This window comes from Anas acuta, chromosome 21 (genome assembly GCF_963932015.1).
Source record: "Anas acuta chromosome 21, bAnaAcu1.1, whole genome shotgun sequence".
Lineage (NCBI taxonomy): Eukaryota > Metazoa > Chordata > Aves > Anseriformes > Anatidae > Anas > Anas acuta.
In genome coordinates this window covers 6,496,035-6,521,271 of record NC_088999.1, presented here as the reverse complement: position 1 = coordinate 6,521,271, position 25,237 = coordinate 6,496,035, and the positions used below count along the sequence as shown (strand labels likewise).

At 50.1% G+C, this 25,237-nt stretch overlaps 3 protein-coding genes across 10 annotated transcripts; all 3 read right to left on the bottom strand.

Moving 5' to 3' along the window:
- Positions 1-764: 764 nt before the first annotated feature.
- Positions 765-2,626, bottom strand: LOC137843098 (platelet-activating factor receptor-like). Its single transcript, XM_068657937.1, has one exon. It carries the CDS (start codon positions 2,620-2,622, stop codon positions 1,612-1,614), a length of 1,011 nt encoding a protein of 336 aa, XP_068514038.1. The 5' UTR covers positions 2,623-2,626; the 3' UTR covers positions 765-1,611.
- Positions 2,627-4,644: 2,018 nt separating this feature from the next.
- Positions 4,645-5,968, bottom strand: TMEM35B (transmembrane protein 35B). 2 transcript variants are annotated; one of them, XM_068658071.1, is made up of 3 exons: positions 5,808-5,968; positions 5,081-5,261; positions 4,645-5,012 (listed from the first exon to the last, which is right to left on the bottom strand). In XM_068658071.1, exons 1-3 carry the CDS (start codon positions 5,913-5,915, stop codon positions 4,882-4,884), a joined length of 420 nt encoding a protein of 139 aa, XP_068514172.1. In that variant the 5' UTR covers positions 5,916-5,968; the 3' UTR covers positions 4,645-4,881. The 2 variants fall into 2 exon arrangements, with proteins under 2 accessions (XP_068514172.1, XP_068514173.1); XM_068658072.1 differs by having other exon boundaries at positions 5,081-5,258; positions 5,808-5,961.
- Positions 5,969-9,893: 3,925 nt separating this feature from the next.
- On the bottom strand, positions 9,894-24,631 carry SFPQ (splicing factor proline and glutamine rich). 7 transcript variants are annotated; one of them, XR_011089392.1, is made up of 12 exons: positions 23,867-24,630; positions 23,406-23,594; positions 23,009-23,310; positions 22,797-22,892; positions 21,469-21,665; positions 21,089-21,173; positions 20,705-20,822; positions 20,435-20,483; positions 20,234-20,355; positions 11,218-17,614; positions 10,873-10,947; positions 9,894-9,968 (listed from the first exon to the last, which is right to left on the bottom strand). XR_011089392.1 is itself a non-coding variant. In XM_068658068.1 (11 exons), the coding sequence occupies exons 1-10, from the start codon at positions 24,521-24,523 to the stop codon at positions 11,242-11,244; spliced, it is 1,836 nt and encodes a 611-aa protein (XP_068514169.1). In that variant the 5' UTR covers positions 24,524-24,630; the 3' UTR covers positions 9,894-10,947; positions 11,218-11,241. The 7 variants fall into 7 exon arrangements, 3 of the variants coding, with proteins under 3 accessions (XP_068514169.1, XP_068514170.1, XP_068514171.1); XR_011089393.1 differs by having other exon boundaries at positions 11,218-11,262; XR_011089391.1 differs by having other exon boundaries at positions 9,894-10,947.
- Positions 24,632-25,237: the final 606 nt, after the last annotated feature.

Here is a 25,237-nt window from a genome sequence, read left to right as displayed (position 1 = left end):
AAAGGAGAAGAACGGGGGGAGTCGAGCGTGGCTGGGACAGCCCCTACTCCACAAGGAGAACAACGGGGTGGGCTCGGCGTGGAGCACCAGCACGGCTCTGCCGAGGCAGGGCACCGCGGCACGTGGAGAGCTGCTCCATCCAGCCTGGCCACGGGGTTTGGCTGTGCCGAAGCAGAGCTGAGCACCCAGGTGCTGGGGGCACCCCAGCACCCTGAGGATATCCGTGTGTGGGTCTCCCAGCCTCGAGATTGTGCATATTTCCCTGTGGCACGCAGAGACCCCACTCCCCCAGCTTTGATCCCCTGCAGCCCTGAATAAATCACCGCTGAGCCGTGACCCCCCAAGCGCAGCCGTCACCTGGCAGCACCCATGGGGCAGGGCCCCCACCTGGGTGCACACCTGGTTGGGGTGCAGCAGCTCTGCCCAGGGGGGAGCACACCTGGGGGGGTGCATCCATCCTGTGGGCACAGCTCCATGAAGAACACAGCAACTGGGACACAGGATTTGGGGTGCTGGGGGCGTTGTGGGGGGGTCTGAGACCGTGCGGTGCCAGCAGGACCCCCCCCCAAACCCCTTTTCCCCCTGCCTGATGCCTCTTGGTTCCTTCCAAAGCACTGAGAGCACCGTGCTGGGGGGTGACACCCCCAAGAGGGGGGCACCTGAAGCCCCCGTGTCCCCCCCATCCCCACCAGCACCCCCTGCCCCGCACCACCCTGAATCCCACCCGGCTGCGCAGCGCCCACCGCTCACCTTCGCACCGTGCCGGGGAGGCAGAGCTGAGGCAGCAGCAGGAACGAGACAGGGCTGGGAAAACACCATCTTCCGCCCCTGCAGACGCCCACGGCCCTGCGCCGGCTCCGCCGCCCCCGCTGAGCGCGAGGGCTCTCCGGGGAGGCAGCGGTGGCGTGAGCGGGGCTGGAGGCTGCGCTGCCCATGAGCAAGGCACCGGCACCCCGGGAGGCCTGCACGCAGCAGGGGTGGGGGATCGGGGGCTGCTGGGTCCCCCCGTGGGTCCTGGGGCAGGAGCTGGGTGCATGGGGATGGGGGTGCCGGGGGGGTCTCCCTGTGCCCGGTTCTGTCCCATCTGAAGGAGCGGCCGGTGCTGCTCGGCGTTCAGCGCGGCGCCTCGCCAGCAAGGAGACTCGGCAGCCGTTGGCTCGTTCATTTTTAATCCTGGCAGGATGCAGGCGTGAGGATGGGAACGCCACAGGATGGGGCCCCAAACCCCCCCCCCCCCAAGGCAGCCCAGCTCAAAGCGTCAGTGTCTTTACGCATATCCCCGCGGGATGGAGCCCCCCGGGAGGGGACAGGACCCCGCACGCCACCCCCTGTCCTATCCCACCCTCTCCCCACCCTCGCCAGGGAAGGCGCCCTCCTGGCGCGTGCGAGCGCTGGGTGCAGGATCCGTGCGAGGGTGGAAACCGTGGGCTGTGAGCGCGTGGGGATGCGCCGGGAGCAGAGCGGGGGTGGATGGAGTGGGGGTGTGCCAGGCAACTGCTCCCCCCTCATCGCTCCCTGCTTCAGGAGCTGCGCCCATCGCCCTGCTGGGGACCCCAACCCTTTGGGACCACGGCACCGGGAGGGGGGCAGGATACCAGGAACCCCCAGCCGCTACGAGGAGGTGAAGGAGGACGCACGGACGCTGGGCACGGGCGCATCGGGGGCTTGAGGGGGGAGCGGGAGGCACCGGGCGGCTTTGCGCAGGGTCCGGCCCAGGTCAGCCCTGAAGCGGCGGATGCAGAAGCAGTAGACGAGGGGGTCGAGGCAGCTGTTGAGGCTGAGCAGGGCCACGCTCAGCGCGTGCAGCACATCCAGGACAGCCGGGGGCCCGCAGGGAGGCACGGGGGGCCGGCTGCCCACCCAGGGGGCCAGCGTCAGGTGGTAGGGGGCCACGCACACCACGAACACCAGCAGCATCCCCAGCACCATGGCGCGCGCCTGCTGCCGGTGCGAGCCCGGCGAGGCGGCGGTGACGGCGGGCACCGAGAGCGAGCGGGCGACGGAGGCGTAGGTGCCCAGCACCACCAGGAAGGCAGCAGCGAAGAAACCCACCATGGCGTAGGCGTAGGCTCGGTGCCGCGCGTGCTGCTCGAAGCAGGTGGTGGCCCCGGCACGGGCCGGGAAGGTTTGCCGGGCGGCCAGGGTGGGCACGGCGCAGCCCAGCCCCAGTAGCCACGCCAGGGCGCAGGCCAGCGCGGCGCCGCGGCGCCCGGTCAGAGGCAGCGCCGGCCTCGCCGCCCGCACGGCGCAGTAGCGGTTGAAGCTGATGAGAGCCATGAAGGTGACGGCGCTGTAGGTGGCCACGTAGTAGGTGGCCCCGGCCAAGCGGCAAGCGGCCTCAGAGAGCAGCCAGTTGCCCCCGGCCAGGTAATAGGGGATCCAGAGGGGCAGGGTGAGGTTGAAGAGGATGTCGGCCAGCGTGAGGTTGATGAGGTAGATGCGGATGGCCTTCCTCACCTTGCCGCTCTGCAGGAACACCAGCAAGGCCACCAGGTTGCCCGGCAGCCCCACACACAGCACCAGGCAGTAGACGGCCGGCACCAGCACGAACTGCACTGGGTCGCGGGGCACGCAGGCGCCGGGGAGCTCCGCCGGCAGCAGCCCCGGTGCCGAGCCGTTCATCCCGGGCTCCTGCAAAGAGGAGAAGACAATCAGGGACCTACGGCACATGGTGGGGGCGTTGAACCGGGTGGAACAACCCCAGCTTGGTGCCTACAACTCCACAGCACCGGACATGAGCTGCCCCGTGGGGTTGCTAGCAAAAAGGCTGCGCTCTTCCTCACCCCGAGGGAGCTGACGGGCTCTGGGAGCCATCCCAGCCCCCCCAGCCACACGCCCCCACGCCGCCAGGCAGCCGGGGGCTCCGCCAGCCAGGCGCTCCCCGGGGACCGGCAGGCACAGCTGCGCCATGGCCCAGGGGCAGAGGCGCAGACGGCGGCACCCGGAGGTGCTGAGCTGGCTCCAGCTCGCAGCTGCGGGGCTTAACGCCGCCTGACGCCGCCCTCGCAGCCCTGAGCTCGCCGGGGGCTGCACGAACCCCTCCAGCCCTGCTGCTGTTGCTCCATCTTCTGCTTCTTCTCGCTCCCAGAGCCCCAAAATCCCCCTGGGGAAAGTCCCGCAGCGGCTCGGGGCGCATCAGGGTGTGGAGATGATGGGGATGGGGAAGGGGGCACCAGCACGGGGCAGGCACCCCCTTGTTCCCCAAGCCCTGGACGTGGAAAAACCTCTCTCTGGTGCGATTCCCATATCCCAGGGCTGCAGCAATCTCACCTCGCAGCCTGCCCACACCTTGCCGACGGCTCTGAGTCACCCCGCGGGCGTCTTCCAGCGCAGCAGGGCCAGATCCGGTGCACGAAGCACCCAACCCCACACCAAGGCACGGAGAGCTCGGGGTGCTGAGCAGGTGGGCTCATCCCAGGGGGCTTGAATTATTTCACAGACCCCTAACCCCCCCCCAGCTCCCTCAACACTCCCCTCTTCTCTTTCCTTTTGAAGGAGTTGGGGAAGGAAGCACCCACCCACGCTGCACCCCATAACCAGGGGGTCGCCCCCAGCTCCCTCCCACCATACTGAGGACACCCCGAGGAGCTCGCTTACCCCGTGTCCCCTCCGGCTGCTCCTCGCTGCCTGGCCGAGCTGCTGGAAGCTTTAAATGCTCGGGGAGAGCTGGGGGAGGCAGGGGACGCCTGATTCCAGCCCCCCCTTCCCCCCAGCCCATGTGGGGGTGAGAGCATGCGGGGGGGCAGCTGGAGCAGGGAGGCACCTGCGTGTGTTTGTAATGGGGGCGGCCACGCTGGAGCCACGCTAAGACCCCCGCCACCAGCGCTGGCTGGGGGCACGGGGGTGGTGGTGGCTGTGCCCCCCCTCCCCAGTGCCCCCATCCCCTTCCAGGGCCATTTCCCAGGCCCCGCATGAAAGCAGCAGAGGTCAAGTTTCTGCACTCAGCAGCTGGGAGAAGGGGGGGCAAGCCGAAAGGGATCAAAGCAGGAATCTGCCTCCTCGGGCTTTTGTTTGCTTCAAAGGGGGATTCAGAGGGAGCAGAGCCCCCGGCCCCCTCCCCCCCCAGTCCTGCCAAGGGGACGCTCCCCCCTCCCTGCTTCTTGTCCCCTGTCCCCTTGGTTGGTGGCTCAGGTCCCGGTGGTGGCACTGGGGGGTGCTGCACCTCTATGAGAGCCTTGTCTCACCCCAAATCTGTCCCAGTTGCTTCGCTGGAAGATGCACAAGGTTCAGATGTGATCCTGGGCTTCAGCCAAGCTGCCACCGTGCAGTGCCCATCCCCAGGGGACTCGATCTGTCCTGGAGAACGGATGGGTCCCTAAAGACCCTGCCCCAATGGAGCAAGACCCCCAGAAGCACCTGCCTGAGCCCATCCAGGCACATGGATTGGGGCACCGTGGGGCTGCTGTCACCCCACTGGGTGGCCTGGCACGTTGCAGGGTGGCTCCAGACAGCCACAGGGCTCCTGCCCCACACGGGTTCCCATTGCTGGCTGTCTACCCCAACGTGCTGCCCACATATTTCCCATATTTGCTGCCCCAGTACCCTACCAGCCTCCCCTCCCAGGACTCAGGGACCTCCCAGCCTCACTATGTCCCCTGCAGCTCAGCACCAGGGGAGGCAGAAACAACCAGCGGAGGCAAAACGTGAAAAAACAGAGGCTTTATTCCAAAATATGAAAGCCCCCACGAGAGCCAGCGCCAGTCCGGCATGGGAGGACCCGACCACCTCGTGCTGGTTCAGCACCGGAGCAGCAGCAGTGCCACAGCCTCCATCCTGCAGCTGCACCACCCAGCAGTGCCACGTTACCTCGCAGCCCCCCAAAACACCCCAGGGGTCCGGCCTCCCTCCATCCGTCTGTCCATCCGTCCTTCCATCCTCCGGTCACTCGAATTTGGGCTTGGCGGGGGCTCCGTAGCCACGGATGTTGAGCAGCAGCAGGAGGCCGAGGCAGAGCGTGGCGGGGGCGCACATGGCCAGGGGCTCGCGCAGCACCAGCAGTGTGTAGATGGCACCTGGAAGAGGCAGGAGATGTCAAGGGGGGTACCGGGGGCCACGAGCCCCCCGCCCCGCCGTCTCTCACCCATCATGACGATGCTGAGCACGAAGTTGCTGATCTCCTGCAGCAGCTGGGGGCCGACGGCCAGCAGCAGCCCGGCCACCGCCTCCACCCAGCCGACGGCCGCCAGGTACGGGTCAGGATCGGGGGCGAAGCCAAAGTCCTTGAGGGGAAAGACCTCGGCGAAGCGGACGAACTGCGCCTGCTGGGGACAGCCAGAGGGGCCCAGCTCCAGCTCCGAAGCCCCCCTCAGGCTCCAAAGCCCCCCTTATAGCTCCAAAGCCCAGCATAGTCTCTGAAGCCCCCCTCAGATTCTGAAGCTCCCCACAGTCTCTGAAGTCCCCCCTAGGACTCTGAAGCCCCTTTTCAGCCCCAAAATCCCCCCTCAGGCCACCCATGAAGTCCCCCTCAGGCTTCAAAGCCCCCCTTATGGCTCTGAAGCCCCCACTATGGCTCCAAAACCACCCTCAGACTCTGAAGCCCCCCTAGGGCTCTGAAGCCCCCCACCATCTCCAAAACCCCCACAGCCTCCAAAGCCCCCCCTAGGACTCCAAACACCCCCCTAAGACTCCAAACACCCCCCTCAAACCCCAAAGCCCCCCTCAGGCCGCCCACGAAGCCCCCCTCAGGCTCCAAAGCTCCCCTCAGCCCCTGAAGCCCCGAAGCGCCCCCCCTATGTTTCCGACGCCTCCCTCGAGTCCCGAACCCCTCCCTACGCCTCCGAAGCCCCCAGCCCCCGGCTCCCCCTCACCATGTGCCGGTGCACATCGGCCGAGAGCCGGTCCGTGAGCTTCACGGCGCCGGCCAGGAGGAAGAAGAGCCCGAGGAGGACTCGCAGGGCGGCGAATACCGCCGCCATGGCGGCTACGGGGCGGGGACGGCCATGGGGGCGGCGCGGCTCGGCTCGGCCCTGCCCGGCCCCGGGAGTCGCCTCACGGCCTCGAACCCGGGGCTCGGCTCCACACAGGACCCGGAGAAGGGTTGGGGGGAGCGAGGGGGGCTCGGAGCAAGGCTGGGGGTTGTTGGGGGGCTCGGTTTGCTCCCCCCCCCCCCCCTCCTCCTCCTCCTCCTCCTCCTCCTCCTCCTCCTCAGCAGAGCCTCCCTCATACCCCAGGGCCACGCTGCTGCGCGGTGCCACTGTGGTAAACCACAAATTGTTTAATTTTCAAAGCCTGAAAGCCAAAAGTGTTAAAAGCCGGTGTGGGGAAGGAGAGGGATGGCGGGGGGGGCATCGCCTGCCCTGACCCCACGCTCTTGCTCGGCTCCCTTGGGGCGCAGCAGATGTCGGTGCGGAGCTGTGGGAGCACGAGCGGGCAGCCCTATTGTCTAGGAGAGCCTCTTGGGGGAAAAAAAGAGAAAAATAAAAGAGCCCAGGCCCTGACTGAATAATGGATGGAGACGCTGAGGGCCACGGCATGTGGCGTGCGGGGTTGTATCGTTGCTGCACGAAGTGCTCAGCGTTTCTCCAGGCCCATTGTTAGCATGCAGGGGGGGATGGCAGCGCAGCGAGGCACCTCCCGAAGAACCCATTTTCTGTTACCTTCGGGAAAATTTGCTCTTTTCCTGCCATAGCAAGGTCTCCCCCGCCCCCTGAAGCAGAGCAGAGCCCGCTCAGACACTGGCTGTGGTTTTTGTGCAAAAGGGCAGCACCGTTGCATCATCTGTTTGCTTCCCCTCCTGGACCCGATACGTTTGCCTTTCCCAGGCAGCCAGCACCGAGCACGGGGCACCTATGCCATGGTCTGGCTCTGGGGGGGGTGTCACAGCACCCATGGGACGGGGCAGGGTGGCACCACGGCTGTGGTGTCCTTAGGGACACAGCCCCTGCATGTGGTGACACCCGTCCTACAACCAGCAGTGCTGGAGGAGCCAGGCCTGGAGCAGTCGGTGTCCCCAGGGCACCCATCCTCACCCCCAGGGCCACCCATCAGACACCCAAGGGTGCTGGAAGAGCCAGGCCTGGCTCTCAGACCATTAACAGCCCCAGGAGCCCTCTGCTGCACGTCACAGCAGTGACTCAGAGCCGGCTGCCGCTCTCACCCAGCTATCTCCGTGCAGGAGGAATAAATAACTCGCCCTGCCTCGCTGCAATCCTACCCCAACGGGAAAAACATCTGCAGACAAAATAGAGTTCCCTCTTTCCCCAAAGCCTCCAGCCCCAGCTGGGACCCTGCTATCTTTAGATTTATGAGCCCAAGCTCCTCCTATGAGTCATTCATCAGTTGTCAGGCCTTAAATAATAAAACGTCCTCCTGGGTGGCAGAAGCTGTCCCCCCACCACGTAAGGATGGACTACAGCGATCTGCCACAGGTTCACCCATTTGTTTCATAAATTCAGCAGGATGCCACACTTTCTGTCCACCCCAGCTCTAAAGCAGCCTTACAGCTGGCCCCTGGGGTGCTCACACACCCCCAGCTTTATTCCCCCTCCTTGTATCCCCAGGAATCGCAGCCCTGGTGCCTCTCCGAGGTGTCTGGGGCTGAAATAGATAAATACAGTGGCTGTGACAGGGCTCCACCACCATCCATCCCGGCTCTCAGCCTCTGATGTTTATTAGGGGAGCTACTTAGACTAATGAAACACGCAGCAGAACCAGGTAATCAGCTTTAACAGCCAGCAAACAATAACCTGCTGGCAGGCTGCCCAGATGTTAAGGAAAAAAAAAAAAAAAAACAAAAAGCTCTGTGCTAGTCATCTATCAGGTGATGACACGATGGCCTACACACTGATGAAAAAAGCAAGGGCTTTCTGCATTTCTCCAAAACACGCGCAATTTCAATACAAAAAGCAGAACACGGTTTGCTTATAAAAGGAGTTGTAGGAGGTGAAGTTCATTTAGAGTGCGGGTACCACTTTTAGGTTGAAAGTTTCACGTAAGAAGCTGCTGCAACAGGGGAAACTAAATCAGGACAAGTTACTGGAAAATAACAGAATTTGAGGAGAAAAAAAAAAAGGCTGCAGTAGCTGTGGAGACAAGACAGTGAAACCCACCCACGTCCCTGCCACCACGGGCCTCCACTGCTTTGAGGCAGCACTTCGCTCACCAGCGAGACACCTCCCAAAGGCACAGAAGGCAGGGGGGCTCCTGCTTTTTCAAGTCCTGTGATTCCTTCCTCAAAGCAGCGTTCCCAAAAGCATTGCAGTGCTTGGTCCTTCCCAGCACGAGGTCAGAGGGCTGCTCAGCCTCTGCGGCAGCTCCAGCGCTGCGCACACCCCAGCGCGTCATTTCTGCAGGTAACTGACCGCACAGCTCTTCAATTCCTGCCCTCAAAGCTCCTCCTCGGTTACAACCAAGGTCTGAATTAACAGGTGAATAACTTAATTTCTGAACTGTGTGCAGTACTTAATGAAACCTGCAGTGGAACCTAATTAAGATTGAGCCCGTCAGCTTGTTAACAAGCACCTTACCCATTGCACCTGCAGCACAGCTGAGGAACCACAAAACCTCCTCAAAATCTGGACAATAGCATAAAGATGTCAAATCAATGAATGAATTCTCTCAGACTATCCTGTACCTGATTGCATGAAAAGGGGAAAACCAGCAGATAAAAGCTTTTAACGCAGCATCATCCTTCTGTGCTGTAGAACTCAGGCGCAGTGAAATACCAAGGCACCCCCTGCTGCTGCTCACCCACTCACAGCAGCTTGCAGCTGCCTGCAGCTCCATTTGTTTCCCTCTAACCATGCTCAAAGACACACTCGTGACTGGCAAGGAGCCACAGGGCTGGCAGTCCAGCAGCAGCTGCTCTCATCTAACCAATTCTGAATGCCTGATAAGAGGTGGGCACCAGGGCTACTCATCTACACACTGCTACAAAGCAATATTCTGAGTCAGAAATGATGCAGTAGCTCAGACCAACATCATTAATTAATGAAACCTCCTCAGTAGGATGCAAGCAAGCTGTATTTAAGACAAACCAGAATATATTTTGGACTGGCAGCTGAAGCACAGGTGAACTTGTTCCCAGGCAGACACAGCTCAAGTGCTGCACCCTTGCCACATTTAATACAGTTAATTTTGATCATGGTAGTCTTGCAACAGTTCCTAGCCAAATGTTTGTGACTTGGTGTGCTGTAGGGGGTAACTCTGTTGTAATGCAACTGTATTAGCAAAGCCTACTGTTGGCCTATTTTAAACACATTAGCAAAAACTACTTGATATTTAAACAAAGGATTACATTTAATAAATGACAGCAGGAATTATGCATGTGCACAGAGTGGCTTTACAGCTGTCTTGTTCGAGTAAAGCAATTTGAACCATGGAAATCTGCGCTTCAAGTGCTAAAAACAGCACTTCTCTGCCTTGCAAGGAATTCCAACACTGGCATCTCAGGCTTAATTACTAGTCACTAAGTAAACTACTACAAACCAATCAAGCATGTGTAAACACTCAAATCTAACGCAAAAAGCACTACACAGAACTCTGGAGATGGGGGACAGAGTGGGTGAAACTTCCAAAACCTCCTACAGTGCTTTAGGGGTAAGAGTAGTTTATAAAAAAAATGGTTTTAAGTCATTTTTAGCGAAAGTATACATGGCTACACACTACTCAGGAATCCATCTGACCCCCAAACTGGAGAAGTCCAACTACAATAAGCCCACAGCATATTCCCAGCAGAAAAAAAAATGTATTATGTATTTAAGTGTGGTTGTTTCCTTTTAGTTTTTAGAGCAGGATTCAATGACCCAAATCCATCCTCACTCCACTGCTCCAAGCACACTCTGCATCACCTAGTTCTACAGCCTCCCTCATTTGTGGCAGTGTTTCTTGGATGCAACCATACTGTATTATGCTCAAAAACTTACTGAACACACTCCAGAATAAAACAGAAGTCATTAAGAAAAATTAAATATTTTATTTGTAAAAAACTGGCATGTTCCTGGCTCCTCTTCACTGCATTTGGACTTCTTCTGCAAGTAAAAAACACATAGTTAGCAAGAACTTTAAAATTCCACCAGAAACCACACACAATGACATGGAAAGGGAATCAGTTATCACGAAGGTCATGCACCTATCAAATACTCTTTATGATCATAAGATCTTACATCAGACTGGAGATAAAACAAATAGCATTCATGTTTTCATCTACCTCTAAAGATCAAGTGGCTTTGTTTTACTACCCCAGAAACAAGGGCAGTGGTGACAAATCACACAGGATTCAATAGGAGTTCACCAATTGAATCTCACTGGTTTCACGTCTTACAGGTTCAGCTGTGGCATGGCTAAGCATTACTTACCCCTCACTCATGTGTTAAGGTACTTTTGCATGCTGCTCCTCACACAAGATTTAAAATATCTGAAGCTCCCCCTTGTAGTTTAAGTAACAAATTAGAGGGAAAATTTCATTAATTCCAGCTGTGCAGATTAGTTTATTCCCCTAAACCACTATTGGCTTACGTTCTTATACGCACTAACTTATCTTGCAGGTAATTTTGAAAGTTCAATGCTCACTATTTCAGATAAGTAGCACTTTTAACAACTTTTAGCTAGATTAACAGATAAGTAGCTGCTTTATTCCTGTTTTCCTTGCTGACAAAATCACTCCATCCTATTCGCACCCCTTCCATTTGAGCCTTGACTTAAAAATGCTTATTTCTTGTTTGACCACCTACAGTGTTCAGATGACAGTTTATTTGATGCTGCAGGGCTGAAAAGCCTCAAACAATGGTTAGATCTTGGCTCTACAAAAGAAAGATTCATCATTTTCATGTAAAATTGAGATTAATCAGAGGCAAATTCTAGGCAGGAACTACCTGACATCACAGTGATGCACTGCTCTACCAGAGCAGTAGCCTAAGGACAACATCTACTTACTTGTTCACTTGTTTTCTCGGTCCATTCACATATCACTGGACATCGTGCTGGATGTGCTCATGCTCAGCTCCTGAACTAGAAAAATATTCACAAGTTTTATTGACAATGATTTTTAAAACTTTCATACAACCCCCCATCTAGGAAGGTGTTTGTAACCACTGCTCTCAAGATATCAAGCCCAGATGGAGCCCAGGTACTAAACCCCACAGCTTGAGAGCAGGGTATTAAGTTCTACCTTATATATTTCACACATTCACTAATTCAAAGTTACTTCGTCACTGAACATCAGGTGTCCAGAGGCCTTTTTTATTTCACCCCCACAGAACAAGACAAGGTCATGCTTACTTCCAATGGATGAGCACTCCAGTTTCACTCAGCTTGCATCTTCACCTAAAGGATAACAATTGAAGTTATTATTATAATACACAGCAAGTTATGGCCATTTCAAAACTAACTTAAAAGCAAAGTTTTAAGATATGTGGACTGATTAGTTATGAGGGGGAATTTACAAATTATTCCAAAATATTAAGTGGAAGAATAAGGGGCAGAAACAGGCTAGCCTAAACATTTGTAAAGAGGTGAAGGAATATGCATGTAGTTGCCTGAAGAACTGCACCTTGTCTGAGCACAAACCGTAAATCACCAGTCTGAGTACAATGAAGTTTGATTGCAGCCAGAGGTATACTATCCCTTATGTGAAGGCATTAATTTTATCAAGCTACTTCAACTATTTTAACCTAGTTTGATTCCTGTACAATGCCCTCTTCCTTCTGCTTCGTGAAGGAGTGCAGTGTCCCTAATTCCTAGTGGCCCTCGGTTCAATAGTCCTAGGAGTGCTTCAAAAGCCAAAGGAAGACACTATTGATTAGCATCGTCAGACTGCTTTTATTCTAAGCAAGAGATTCTTCCCTTCTGAAGACCCACCCTTTTACTGTAGCTAAGTTGAGGGCAAGCTGCAATAGTTAGCAACTAGGGGATGTAGTAGTACAACGTTCTGTGCACACCTCTCGTTGGGAGGCAAATCACACTACGGTCACAATGTGATTTGACCAGGTAGGGACAAGTTCAAGTTTAGTCTCAAACCCACCACCTGGGTTTTATCATGGCCCTCAGGAGCAGAAGTATAGTATGCACATTTTGTTTTCTATGCCATAGCAACAAACACCATGCATAAGGGATACTATATCTTTGTGCATCCTTTTAACACTCCAGATTCACTTAGAGGCACACTCCTCCCAACCCTCCCCAGTTAGCTCTTCAGTACTGGTGTTCAAAAGCAACATTTATAGAGATGGGGTATTCACAGACCACTGCGGGATTGCACAGCCAAGTCCTAACATGTCAATCATTATCTAGCAGCAATGACAGAAGTGGGAGAAGGCCAATCCTCCCTTTTTATTTTTTCCTTTTCCAGTAAGCAGCTATTTAAGAGCCCCACTAGCTGGCATGGAGAGAAAAATCTGAAGCTAATTAGCAGATTCCAAACTTGCTAGTAGTGGAAGAAGCCAAGTATTTACCCAGAACAGCATAACTTTTTATGCATCCTTTCCAACATGCTTAGCCTTATTTAAGAGAATGGAACAAAACGCTGGCCTTCCTGATCATGTCACTGCAGCTGGCAATGATTAACAGAGACATGCAACCCCATTACTGCTGAAGTCCTAGAACTACTCACAGGCCTCGGTGTTTAGCTATGGGGAAAACTGCAAGCAAATCAACACTTTGTATGCTTAATGTTACAGTAAAGCCCCCATACACGCTATGCTGTGCTCTCTCCTGACAGCACCAGATTCTGGATCTGAGGGCCTAACAGGTACGCATATGTATTCTGACACCACACTTCTGAGCTTCAGATAAGCTTTAGATAAGCTTTTTTTTTTTTTTTGAGAAAAAGTGTATTTCACACACAGGTAGAAATTCAAGATGAAACACAATGCAAGCACTTTAATGTCATTTCTTGGTACCCACTTGTTACAGACTGGCTTTTAAGTTATCTACCACACCAAGTTTCATTACTGCAGACAGTCAGAGCTAGTATGAGACCCATGGTTCAGTCACAGATTGCTTGCTCCAAGAGTGTCAAAATCCTACTACTTTAAGTATGTAGAACAAAGCAGATGTGCCAATAACCCCTCCACGACATTCCTACAGGTCAAGTCAAGTATCCAGAGCACACTGGACATACTAAGTTAGAGCTGAGCACTGGTTTCAGGATTAGCAGTTCAGGTTTGCTACACGACAGCATGCGATGCGTACTGTCAGCAGTTTTGCTACTAAATTCTAGTCGCAGATTAAGAGTAAGCCATCACCAAAAAGCCGAACTGGATGTGACAAGTGGTGCCACTCCTTGACTAGCTAGTGTTCAGCTACACTCACTGTGGTGTAACCAAAGACCTGGTATTATGATCTTAAGTTTAAGGTGCAGCTGCTTTCAATGGAACACTGAAAAGCTAACTACAGCAGACAGAGGGCAAGGCTGGCCAGCAGATCACCTGTTCACCAGCAAGAGTATTTTTTGGAAGGTAACACAGAATGGTCCAAAATACCAGAAACAATGATTGCGAAGTAGAGCTTTGCAGAACAAAGGGGAAAACACATTACAACACCTCTGAAATAAACTAATCAGACAAGAGGCTGGATCATGTGCTGAAACGAGGGACCTTGAAATTCAGGTTCAAGAACTAATGCAAAAGAGCTGGAGATCAGCGTGTCTGGATGTCTGGAAACGTAAGCATGTTTATCCTGAAACACTACATTCAGCATTTTTAGCAATGAAGAGTTTAGAATTACATCCTCGAGACTGATGAAAAATGAAATTGAGCGTTACACTACCAAGATGACTAAGAGGCAGAAATACAGAATCTCACCACTAGCAATTAAAGGCAGAGAAATGTGATATGCTTGTCAATCAAGGATTAATTAAAAATAAAGACAACTGAAATTTCCAATAAGCTCTACCGAACTTTTTACAGGGATATTCATTCAAGCACTCATTTTTATGTCCTGAGAAATATTCCCAATCAGTCTTAAAGCTGGCTGTATTAGTGAGCTTTGACTATCAGTTCACAGAGGGCTAGAGCAGTGATTACTAACACATTTCCTACCGAGCCAAGACTCTACAAAGGGATGCACTGCAGATGGGCTACTTGGTCACTACAGGAAGTTTAAACGATGCTTTTCTAGGCACTGATAGCACCTAGTTGACTAGTTAACTGAGTGTAAGGTCACATCCCCTCTTCCCCACAGAGCTCATCTAAGAACATCTTCGTTACATCGTAGCTGAGAAAAATTCACACAAGCCGAGTCATATGTACAAAGGAATCGGGTCTGGAAATACTTATCTAAGAATCACAGTAAGTTGCTTATTGACTCTGAACAAGACAAAGCTTAAAACCGAAAACCACGCAGCTTTGATGCAAGTTTAGCATACAGGTATGAGGAGTGCTGCACTGTAATTCCACAGTCAGAAGTGTGATGTCAGAATACCCACAGTATAAGATTACATAGAAAGTCACCAAGTTATATTATATTGCTTGTTACCTACCTGTACGCAGTCGGCAATGAGAATCTTGGAGCAAGCAGGAATACTACATCCGGGTCCTAATGTCCATTGCCATTTGTGGTACTACGTTCCTCACAGTTATGAACTGCAGAAATGCTGGCTAAGTGCAGTTATGTAGCAGGCCACTAGTTTTAAGTGTAAATTGCAGTCTCAAAAACTCCAGCAAAAACTTGCTGCCACAGCAAATGGTTGCCAAGGAGAAGCCAAGAATTTTTCTACCACAAAAATACCACAAAATCTCAGAAGCAGTTTCAGTTTCTCGTCAGCTGTATAAATGATTAGTGTAATGTGTCTACACCAGAAGATAAGATTATTCTGTATTCATTTCTGAGGAAGCGTGAAGATATGAATAACGATACCAGTTTCTACATGCTGCAGTTTTTAGATATCTAAATGTCAAAATGGGCTCAATTTTGTTAAAGCGAGCTAAATTGCAACAGCCAATGTCCTCCAAGTCCAGTACAAAAAGGTGTTGTGAGCCAGACCATCCAAAAATAGGTCTGACCAACCAAGCACTTTTCTAAATTGTTTTAAAGATTCAATTACATCAATCTGATTTTATGAAAAAAGTCCAAAACCTCATAGGAACAGATCAAAGGAACATAACCGTCTCACCTCCCACATTTAGTAACTTTATCAGTTTTAAATTGTTTGCCAGCTTTTAAGACACCACCTTTAAAAGGTCTTGAAATCGAGTTGGCTATTTACTTGTATGCCTGTTGAATACATGCAACTCAAAGCAGAACTTTAGAGTTTTAGGAATTCTGCTTATGCAGCTACAACGAAGCCACATTTAACCAAACTTTCAGGTGTTTTGAAAACTGCCGATTCTTCTATGTATTTACTGGTCATGGTTTTGCAACTCATCGATTTTTAGTACCTAGCAACAGGAGCTTACATACAAAACAGGGGTACCAAGAGAGAACCTCTGTAAGGTACAAGGACATCAGCATCCTTCACTCTTCAAAGTTACAGAGCTACAAGAGAACATACTTTAGGATATGCACCGGCATCTCTTTAATAAAGAATGACATGTAATCTGAAAAATAAACTGAAAAAATTAATTTAAATGTTTACGTTCAGAATTCCCCATCTCAGACACCTTCACTTTTCGTGGGTGTCCCATGAACACCCTGCAGAAAACATAAGCATTATTTAGGACTACTTAAAGCGAATTGCAGTGGGACTGCTGATTTTTTAGGCTAAGTATCCAATACCAGTACTCCCAAATACCTGGTCTGCAGTTTAGGAACTGCCAATTCGGAATTTCCTGAATAGCAATTCATTGTCTTAGCATGTTATCAACCTCCACACTTCTCTGTGAAAATAAGAAGCATTCACCAAACCAGCTGAGTCACTATTTAGTGCACTGAATATTCCCAAGTCAGTGTTACCTGTTATCAACATTTCACAACCTGCTATATTTTTTTTCATTTGAGGAGTAACAGCACTTACAGTGAGTACTTCAAGAGCGATCATCCGCACTCTAAGATACTGCAGTCTGACAACTTTTAACCACAGAGAAAATTTAGCATAGAATTTAGAATTAGCCAATGCTTCGCACAAGGAGTGGAAAGATCTTGGTAAGATTAAAGCTACTCACAGAATGCTCGGGAGTTGGGGAGTGGTGTGAAGGTACAGCCAAAGTTCACCTACTTTGTGCCAAGCAGGTTGATGTATCCTGCATTAACACCAAGGCATTTTATGCTGGGAAGTCACGTTCCCAGCTCATCTGGTACAGTGTCATAATAAGCAAAGCAGCTACCTTATGAGTCCAGAATGCTTTGAAATTCTTCTGGGGCTTAACGAAGTTAACAGCAAGCTAATGAATTCATCAGACCTACAAAACAGCCTTGAAGGGAGTTTATTTGTACTGTGCAGTATTAACTGTTAGCTCCAGATTTAGATACTGCTTTTGATGCATTACCTCCCCACATCAATAATAGCAATAACCATCGTGCAAGAATGCTCGTTTCTCTGTATTTTACATACAGGCATTTAGGATTTACCCACCAGCTAAAAGACTTAAAGACTAGTTGCTGCAGCCACCATAATACAATTGAATTCTGAACTATGCAAATTAGTCCACTCAATTAGCATGAGGACATAAGCAAGTTACAAGTATGAATTAGCAGGTTCTCCCCTCATCACTCAAGTAGCACTTCTGGTCTTTTTGCCAAGCAATTTCAGGCAGATATACAATACGGAGCAAGGCCAGATCCTGGAATCTCAAACAGCTTAAGAGCATATAAATAACTCAGTAATAATCCGTAAGATAGGAAGTCAGTCAATACAAGTCTTTCTATGGATTTATTTTTAAAATAACCATTGCTAAGTCTTCTGCTTAAAGACTTTAAAAAATTCCAAGCAGTAACTGCCGAGGTGGTAAGTGCTATCATCCCACCACCCATTATCCATAGCTATAATATGAAATTCGTTGCATACTGCATTACTTGCAGTGTAGCTTTCATGACCATTATCTTACAGCACCTGCAAGATTTCCATTTGCTTCCTTATTGCAGCACAATTAATGCTTAAAAAATCTGCACCTACTAGAAAGTTAAGCTACTGTTTGACCCAATCTTAAGCTAGAGGCGTTGTAGGAAGAGATCTCAGCTCTTCACTACAGTTCCACACCCTGGTCTGGTTTGACCTCTGTGGCAAGACTCTTGGTTTACTGCTGAAGGTGTGGTATTTAGCCTCTTAATTTAACCATGAATGGCAAGAAAAGTTACTACATTTAGTTTTCTATTTATTTGAAGCACAGTAAAAAAAAGTTGGTACACTTTGGGAATTCAGTGGCACAAGGTACACTGCCATCAAGTTAGGGACGTTATACATCAAAAAAACAGCTAAATTTGCTTTGAAACACTGCATTACATAATTAAATTGTACTCGCCCAAACAGACCACTTACAAATATTAGGTCAGTAAGTTTCTAACATCCATAAAAACGTAGCTTTCTTACTAAAATGCAAGAATTAAAAAGTTGGTGTCTAAACAAGACAGACAAAACAAACTGGAATGAAACTACAGGTCACATCTAAAATCGGGGCTTTTTGTTTGGGCCTTCATATTCTTCTCTCCCTCTACCATATCCTGTTGGCGTTCCAGGCCCCATTCCTCTAGGACCCTGGCCACCCACAGGCCCCGCACCTCCCTGCCCAAAGCGTTCAGGACGCTATTGGAACAGAATTAACAGTTCATTATATGTAGTTGATGTCCATGTGTGTTAAGTATATATTTTTAGAAGGTTCCGTAGTCAAGGTTCGTCGATACAATCACCATTGAGCCGATCCACAGGTACCGGGAACATAGAAAGGAAAAAAGGGTAATTTAAAAATTAGTTTATTGTAATACATGCCTTGAGGTATGTTCCCACTTGATGCATTCTCATACATCTGTTACAAAGAACAGATCCTCCCTGCAGTGCTAGAAATGTAAGCATTAGTGCAGATGTGAATTAACAACTTTTCCAAATGAGCTCTAGCAATTTTCAACCAAGTTAATGCAAATAGCTTGCAAACTTCTCACCTTTCGTGCAGTAAAAGCTTAGATTACATCACTGTCATTTCCAATAAGCCTAGCCAGAGAGAGTATCTTCAGTTCACTGAAGTACAAGCTGACATTCATAAAATGTCATTGTAAACAGAATGCCTACTCACCAGTTAATGGCATGTGCTGCAATAGAGACCATGTGCTTTTCAAGATGGGGTTAAGACTACGGTCTGCTGACTAAACTGCAGAGGCCTTAGGCAGTGATCAAAACTGATAGTGAGCACTACTGGATCACAAGAAGAAAAAAAAATGTGAAAAAGCTCATGACCAGTGATTTACCTAACCAACGCAACTGCTCCATCAAGAGACTTGCTTTTATTAAATCCCACGTACTCCGGAACTGCTGCTGTATATGCAAAATGTGTTCAGAGAGCTACAATTTATTCAGTGTTTCAGGTTAGAGCTATGCACAAAGGGTTCTGTGCATCCAGTCAGTGGACCCCTCCCACCCCACCTTCACCACAAGCTCTTGGAAAATTCACAACTTCAGTCTTGAAAGCCTTCACACCAGGATATAAAAGCTAAATTGCCCTGCAATAAAGCAGAGACTTCAGGTATTTTTTGCCAGTACCTCTAGTTGCATGTACTTCGTTCAGATACTGTATCAGTAGGTGTGATCAGCATTCAATCTACAGAACTGACAAATTATAAAGTCAAAGAGAGCTTTAAACTTCATTTCAAGCAAGTTTTCCACTACCCAGTAACAGAACAATGGTAGGTTGCTTGTTACAAAAGGTACCTGCAACTGAAAACTTTTACTTCACGTTCTTGACTTCTGAAAGTTTGTTTCAATCCTTCCCAGAAAGGTTATTTCAGAAATACTACCTGGGGTCTCTCTGCCTAAATCACAGCAGCTTAAGCCTACCTCCAGTTCTGTTTATAAAGAGAGCAGCCCAGTAACTGTGACAGCACTGTGTGGCAGAGATCCCCATCCTAAGAAACTCAAGGCAGTTAAAACCATCTTTCTGTCACACATTTTGACCAGATCATGTTTTCAAGTATTCCACAAGCTCAGCATGCACCTGTACTAGGAATTTCAGGAGGAGAAAAATATGCACAGCATTGACCACAGACTGCCTAACTGTTCACTGTGAACTTAGGAACTACCTAAATATATCAGTAGATTATAGATACGTTAAGGCCACCAGCACTGTCTACTGAATCGATGAGGCTCTGCAAAGTTATGATTCCAAAGATACGGTTCCCATAAAAACAGAAGATATTTGACAAGCTACTATGGTAGCTCACCAAGTCAAGTCAGAGGCCTAAGCCCACCCAAAAATCATTTACAGCTTGTGCAACATTGTACACCCTTTACGAGGAGGGTGAAAGCACACTAGCATCACCGCCTAAACCAACATAGATTTCCATTATACTCGTTAAGCATTTCTTTAATCTATATCGGTATTGCTTCAGTGTGATAACACCAAGCAGGCTCCAAGCCCATCCACACATATAGTGTGCCAAAAATAGTCATTTGGAAACATACCTCAGAACATGAGATATGCGGTAGCTTTAATAAACTCTACCTGTAGTCATACCCAACAAAGAAAACAACCAGAACAGGCTATCATTCCTGTGTGAGTCAGGAACCACAAAAATGGCTACAGTCAAGGATCACTGGAACATGCCTAAAACCTAAAAAAACAGCATTTCTGCTTTTCTATGGCAAACTTCAGCATACAGAGTAAGTGATATGCTGTTCACCATTACTTAAGTTAATCTGCTGCTTAAAGAAACATGAGCACAGATTTTTGAATTAACAGCATATCCATACCAACATGCATCAATTCTAACTAGGCTTGGAAGGGCCAAAAGAAACACAGCATTAAACTTCGGAAAGGAGAACCAAGATCTCACTTGTCCATACAAAATGCAAATTACTGAACAGCTGGTATGTTATTTAAACTCTGAAAATCGTCAGATTATCTAGAACTTGTAAGAATCCTTCCAAGCCTAACTGTGATGCAGAATTTCTGAAGTCCAATAAAGTCAGAGTTAATTGCAAATATGCTTAACAGCACATTTGAATTCACTTACAAACAACTTCCAACTGTGTAAGCTACCATAATGGTTAACTAAACTAGTACTACATACTGCCAAACTAGTCTTCCATGTTAAACACCTGACAAGAAAGTCAGCAGTTAACAGTGAAATTTACACAACCATCGGAGCACAGAACTCAATTCCCAACTGCAACATTTCCCTTGTGCTAAGCTAAAGCCACCACAGGATACATTACCATGTCACTTCCCATCATAGAACCACTCATGGCTGCTTGGCCAACTCCTGGATTAGCTTCATAACCTATGCCGCCACCACCTCCGAGAGGTGGAAATTTCTGGGCTGCAGAAGCATAAGGATCTAAGGAAGAGAAACATAGAATCATATTCTGGCACTTTCTAAGGTAACCACAGAAAGCAATTATTTAAAAATCCTTTACCTCCCATGTTCATTGTGGTGGCACCACCCATTCTCATGTCTCTCTCCCTCTGCGTAGAAGAAACAACTTTTAGCACAGGATCTTACTGAAATCTCTACCTTTCAGGAGATAAAGCACGCGTACGGCCAACAACTATCACTTCACTTACACTAAGACATCACATCAGCTAACCTAAAGGAAGCAAAACACATCAATCTCAAAAACATCCAAAGAATTCCAGAAATCCCCCGACACAGTAACATATCCAGAAAATATCATGTTTTCACTTACTGGATCCATGTAACCCATTCTACTATAATTCTCTTCCCTCTGTCTTCTCATCTGTTCTTCCATCTCTCGCTGGCGTATCATCATTTCTTCTTCCCGCCTGCGACGCTCCTCCTCCTGCCTGATCATCCCAAAGCAGACCATTAAACTACAGGAGTAACACTTCAACATCCCATCAACATCACATCTATGAGCAGTAACACTTCAGCAGAAGACATACCATATGATGCTTAAGTACTCAAGGAAAAAAAAAAACTTACACTGCAGTTCAATTTCTCATATGCAAACTGAAGCCGCAATGGAGGTTCTTGACAAAATAAAAGTTTTCACATTTAGTTGAAAAGAAGCAAACGTACAACTGAAAAATCCTGTAAAAGCCAGACCAACCTCAGCTGAATTTCCTTGCGTTTCTGCATTTCTTGATTATGGAGTTCTTCCATACGTCTCAGTTCCTCCTGACGCCTCATAAGATCTGCAGAAACCAAGCTTGTCAGCAGCGGTTCCACAACCTCAGACTTCAATTCAGATTTCAATTAGATCAACCTTGTTTATACTACAGCAGACACTGCACGACCCTATTTTTAGCTATACTTCATTTAAGTTAAAACTGAGAAACCACCATTCTCTTTTCTAAGACTGAAACCATCATCCTCAGGTTCACAACAGGAAGCATGAATTTATTCATAAAACCATTAAACAGTCAGTCATACATCTAAGCCAGTATTCAGAGCAAAAAGCATTTAGAAACACAACTCAGAGCCAATTACCTTGACGCAAGAGGTTTGCCTGATGCTCATGATAAGCATCTTCCATCTCACTTTCAAGTTTGTCCTTGGCATCTTTCATGTTTTTTGCCACTTGCTCTCTCTGCTGTTTTTCCATTTCATCTAAAGATTTCCACCTCTGGGAATACTCAAATTCAAAACTGCCAGGCTGAGCAAAACGGGGAGGAGTCTCTCTTTCCCTGCAGAAAGGAAGATACTCAGTCAGGCTGCATAAGCCTGGAAACTGAAGGTCAATAAAAGACCACAGGCAGAACAGCCAAAGAACTAGGGAACATCAAAAAACCTCAAAACATCAAAATACTACCTCCATGATGTAATATACAGCTTGTTTTGACAGAAAGATGAGAACAGTACAGCGTCTTACGGATTTACAGAACAGCATTTCGTCCACAGACTACCAAATGCAAATGAAGGGACTCCCACACTATAAACAAGCAAATCTTTCTGCTTCAAGTTCTACTGCTTAATCCTGTTCTTAACTTCCTCCTCAAAACACTCCACTGCTGGTATCCATCATCTGCAAAATCCTCAAGGACAAGACCTTTGCCTTTCAGAACACCAGGATACAGAGAGATGGATTTTTCAGTGCTGACTTAGCGGTTAAAAAACTGTAATATTTTAACTTAGTCCCCAAAACACCTGACATCTCATTCAGTCATATAAAGTAATTAGAGTTAAAAATTCAGTAATTAATGGAACAAAACTAGAGAAATTTAAGAACTTTTCATGCATTAGCAATTTCAGGAAGAACACTGATCTGCATTCTTTTCAAAGACATCGCTGCTAAGCTGTTCATAGCTTTTGATCCTAACAAGCCATTTTGCACACACTTGTTTTGAGACCCACAAGATCTTCCCACTCCATTCCCTTTGGTGATCTGAAAAACACGTTTCTATAATTAATAGGCTCACTACACAAGTCTTAACCTAACATTACTAAAGAAAAGACTCAGCTATCACTGCATCTTTCATGTGTAGTAGTCAGCCTGATAAGGCAAATCCATGTGGAACTCTGTTATGAAACAAATTAAAATTTTAGTTTATTACTTTTAGTAACAAACAATTTATTGTTCCCTTTGATATCAACATGCTACGTGCCTTAAATAAGATGACAATTTTCAACAACAGTATGAGCAAACAGTCTGATTTAAGAGCTGTGCAAGTACCCTTACCAAAAAAATGTTAAAAGGCTGGTATTTATGCACTGTTTCTTTGGGATATTCAAAGCCAGATTTGAAAACCTAACTCCTTCAGAGCCTGGGATCACACTACATTATCCATATACTGTTTATAACAAAAGATAGTGCCTACTTTTGATACATTGGATTCTTCTGAGCAAGCTTTTCTGGAAGACCATCTTCATCATCCAGCTGTTCCAGTGGTTCCACAATAACCGGCCTAGGAGTTCTGAATACGAAATACACATTTTACATTTCCATAGCAATCTCCGCTCTGAAAAGCTAGAAGCAACTGACAACTCTATGCAGCTTAAAGCTAAAAATCCTAGAAAGCAAAACACTTACGTTGTCAACAAAAACACTCCTTCAGTACACCGTTCAAATGCTTTTCGAGCAGCTGGCTTTGATGCAAATTCAACAATGCCTTTTCCTGTTGATCTACCTCGATCATCTACAATCACAACAGCTCTTTCCACTGGACCAAACTGGGAAAACGCTTCCTCGAGTAACTCGTTGGAGACATAAGGTGACAGATTACGCACTGACAGAGCAGCAGCATGTGTGGCAAACCGAACACGAAGCTGTCGACCCCTCATAGGGGTATCATCCAATTCTGCCTTTGCGATTTCTGCAAGAGCTCTGGATTCCTGAGGGAATTTAAGACCCGGTTTTAGAAAATCACGCTACAAATTACTATTTCGGGAGAATTTTAAGGAGCTGGACGTAGAGTATGAAAGCCTACCAGTTTAATGAATCCAAAGCCTTTCCCTTTGTTGATAAAAACCTCTCCTGGCTCCCCATACTTGGCAAACAACCTTTTAAAGTCTTCATCCGTTATATCAGCAGGCAAATTCCCCACAAACAAACGGCAGCGCTGCGTATAGGTCTTCTCCCCGGGCCGCCTCAGAAGCGACAGATTCGCTTTAAAACCCTACGAAGAAGCAAAGCGGGTCGGAGCCAGCCCTTCGCTGCTCCCCAACCGGCGGGGGAAGCCGAGACGACTCCGTGGTGGCCCCAAATCCCCTCCGGGGGCCTCGCCCCGCGGCCCGGCGCCCCCCGGCCCCGCTGCGCCCCCCGGCCTCGCGCTCCTCCCCTCAAAATGGCGGCCGCGGCGCGCGGGGCCCCCATGGCGGCCGCCGCCATCTTGTGGCTCGGGGAGGGGAAGGGAAGGGAAAAGGAAGGGGGGAGGGCGCCATGACTCACCTCGTCCGAAAGCTTCTCGCCTCCGCCGCCTCCAGCCGGGCCCTGCTGCGATGAGAGGCTCTGCTGTCCCTGGTGCTGCTGCCCGCGGCCCCGCGGTTCTCCGCCCGGCCCGCCGCGGTGACCCGGTCCGCCTTTATGAGGCCCGCCCGGCCCCTGCTGGGGCCCGCCAGGCCCCTTGGGCCCGCCGCCGGGCGATTGTCCTTGGCCTTTCTTAGGGCCTCCGGCCGGCGTGGGGCTGGGGCTCGGCTTGGGCTGCGGTTGAGGCTGCCCCCCGGGGCCGGGGGGAGCCGAGGCGGGCGCGGAGCCCTGCGCCTGCTGCTGCGGAGGCTGCCCCGCGGGCAGAGCGGCCGGCGGAGGAGCCCCAGGGCCGGGCTGGCTGCCGGCGGGCCCTGTCGTGGTGGAAGCGGACGAAGAGGACGAAGGCGGCGGAGCCGAGGTCGATGCGGGAGGCTTCGGGGGTTCGGGCTTGGGGCCGCCGCCCGGCGGGCCGCCCGGGCCTTGCGGGCCGCCCCCCATGGGCCCGCGGTTCTGGCCCATCCCCATGCCGGGCGGCGGGGAGCGGAAATCGTGGTTGGGGCCGCCGCGGCCGCCGCCGCCGCCTCGCCGGTGGAAGCCGCCGCCGCCGCCGCCACGGCTACGGAACCGATCCCGCGACATGGTGGTGGTGGTGGTGAGGAGGAGGAGGAGACGCGCCCCGGCTGCTGCTCCTCAGAGCCCGCTGCGCAAAATGGCGGCGAGTGAAACGGCCTCGCCGCCGCCTTTGTCCGCCTCTAATATACCTTCCCCGCCCCCGGAAACCGCCCCCTAGCCCTAAATAGCCAATCGCCCGCCGCGGCGGTGAAGACTGATAGGCCGAGTGGCCAATCGCGTGCCCCTCTTCCCCTAGCTCTTTGATCTTATTGGCGAAGAGCCTGCCCTCAGCCGATTGGTTCATTTGACCGCCGACATGGGGGACAGGATGATCCGTTAATCTCCCGCGCGCTGATTGGGCAGTTTGAGCGGCGGGAGGCGAGCTTAGGGAGGAAGCGCGGCTTCTGATTGGCTGCCCGCGGAGTCAGTCGGGCGCGAAACCGCCGGGGCAACGGGGCCCGGGCAACCCCGGGGGGGCCCGGCCTCGCCTCAGCAGCCCCTCAGCGGGGGAACGGGGCCTTGGGGTGCTCCTGGCACAGCAGCTGCAGGCTTTGGCTGAGAGAAAAAAATAAAATAACGTGAAATAAAGTGAAATAAAATAAAGTGAGATAAAGTAAAGTGAAATAAAAATAAAATAAGTAAATTAAAATACAAAATAAAATATAAAATAAAATCAAATCTGGGTCTCAGCTCTCTTTTCAAAATGCTTCTGGCTCCTTCCAGCACGGCTGGCGCCTTTCC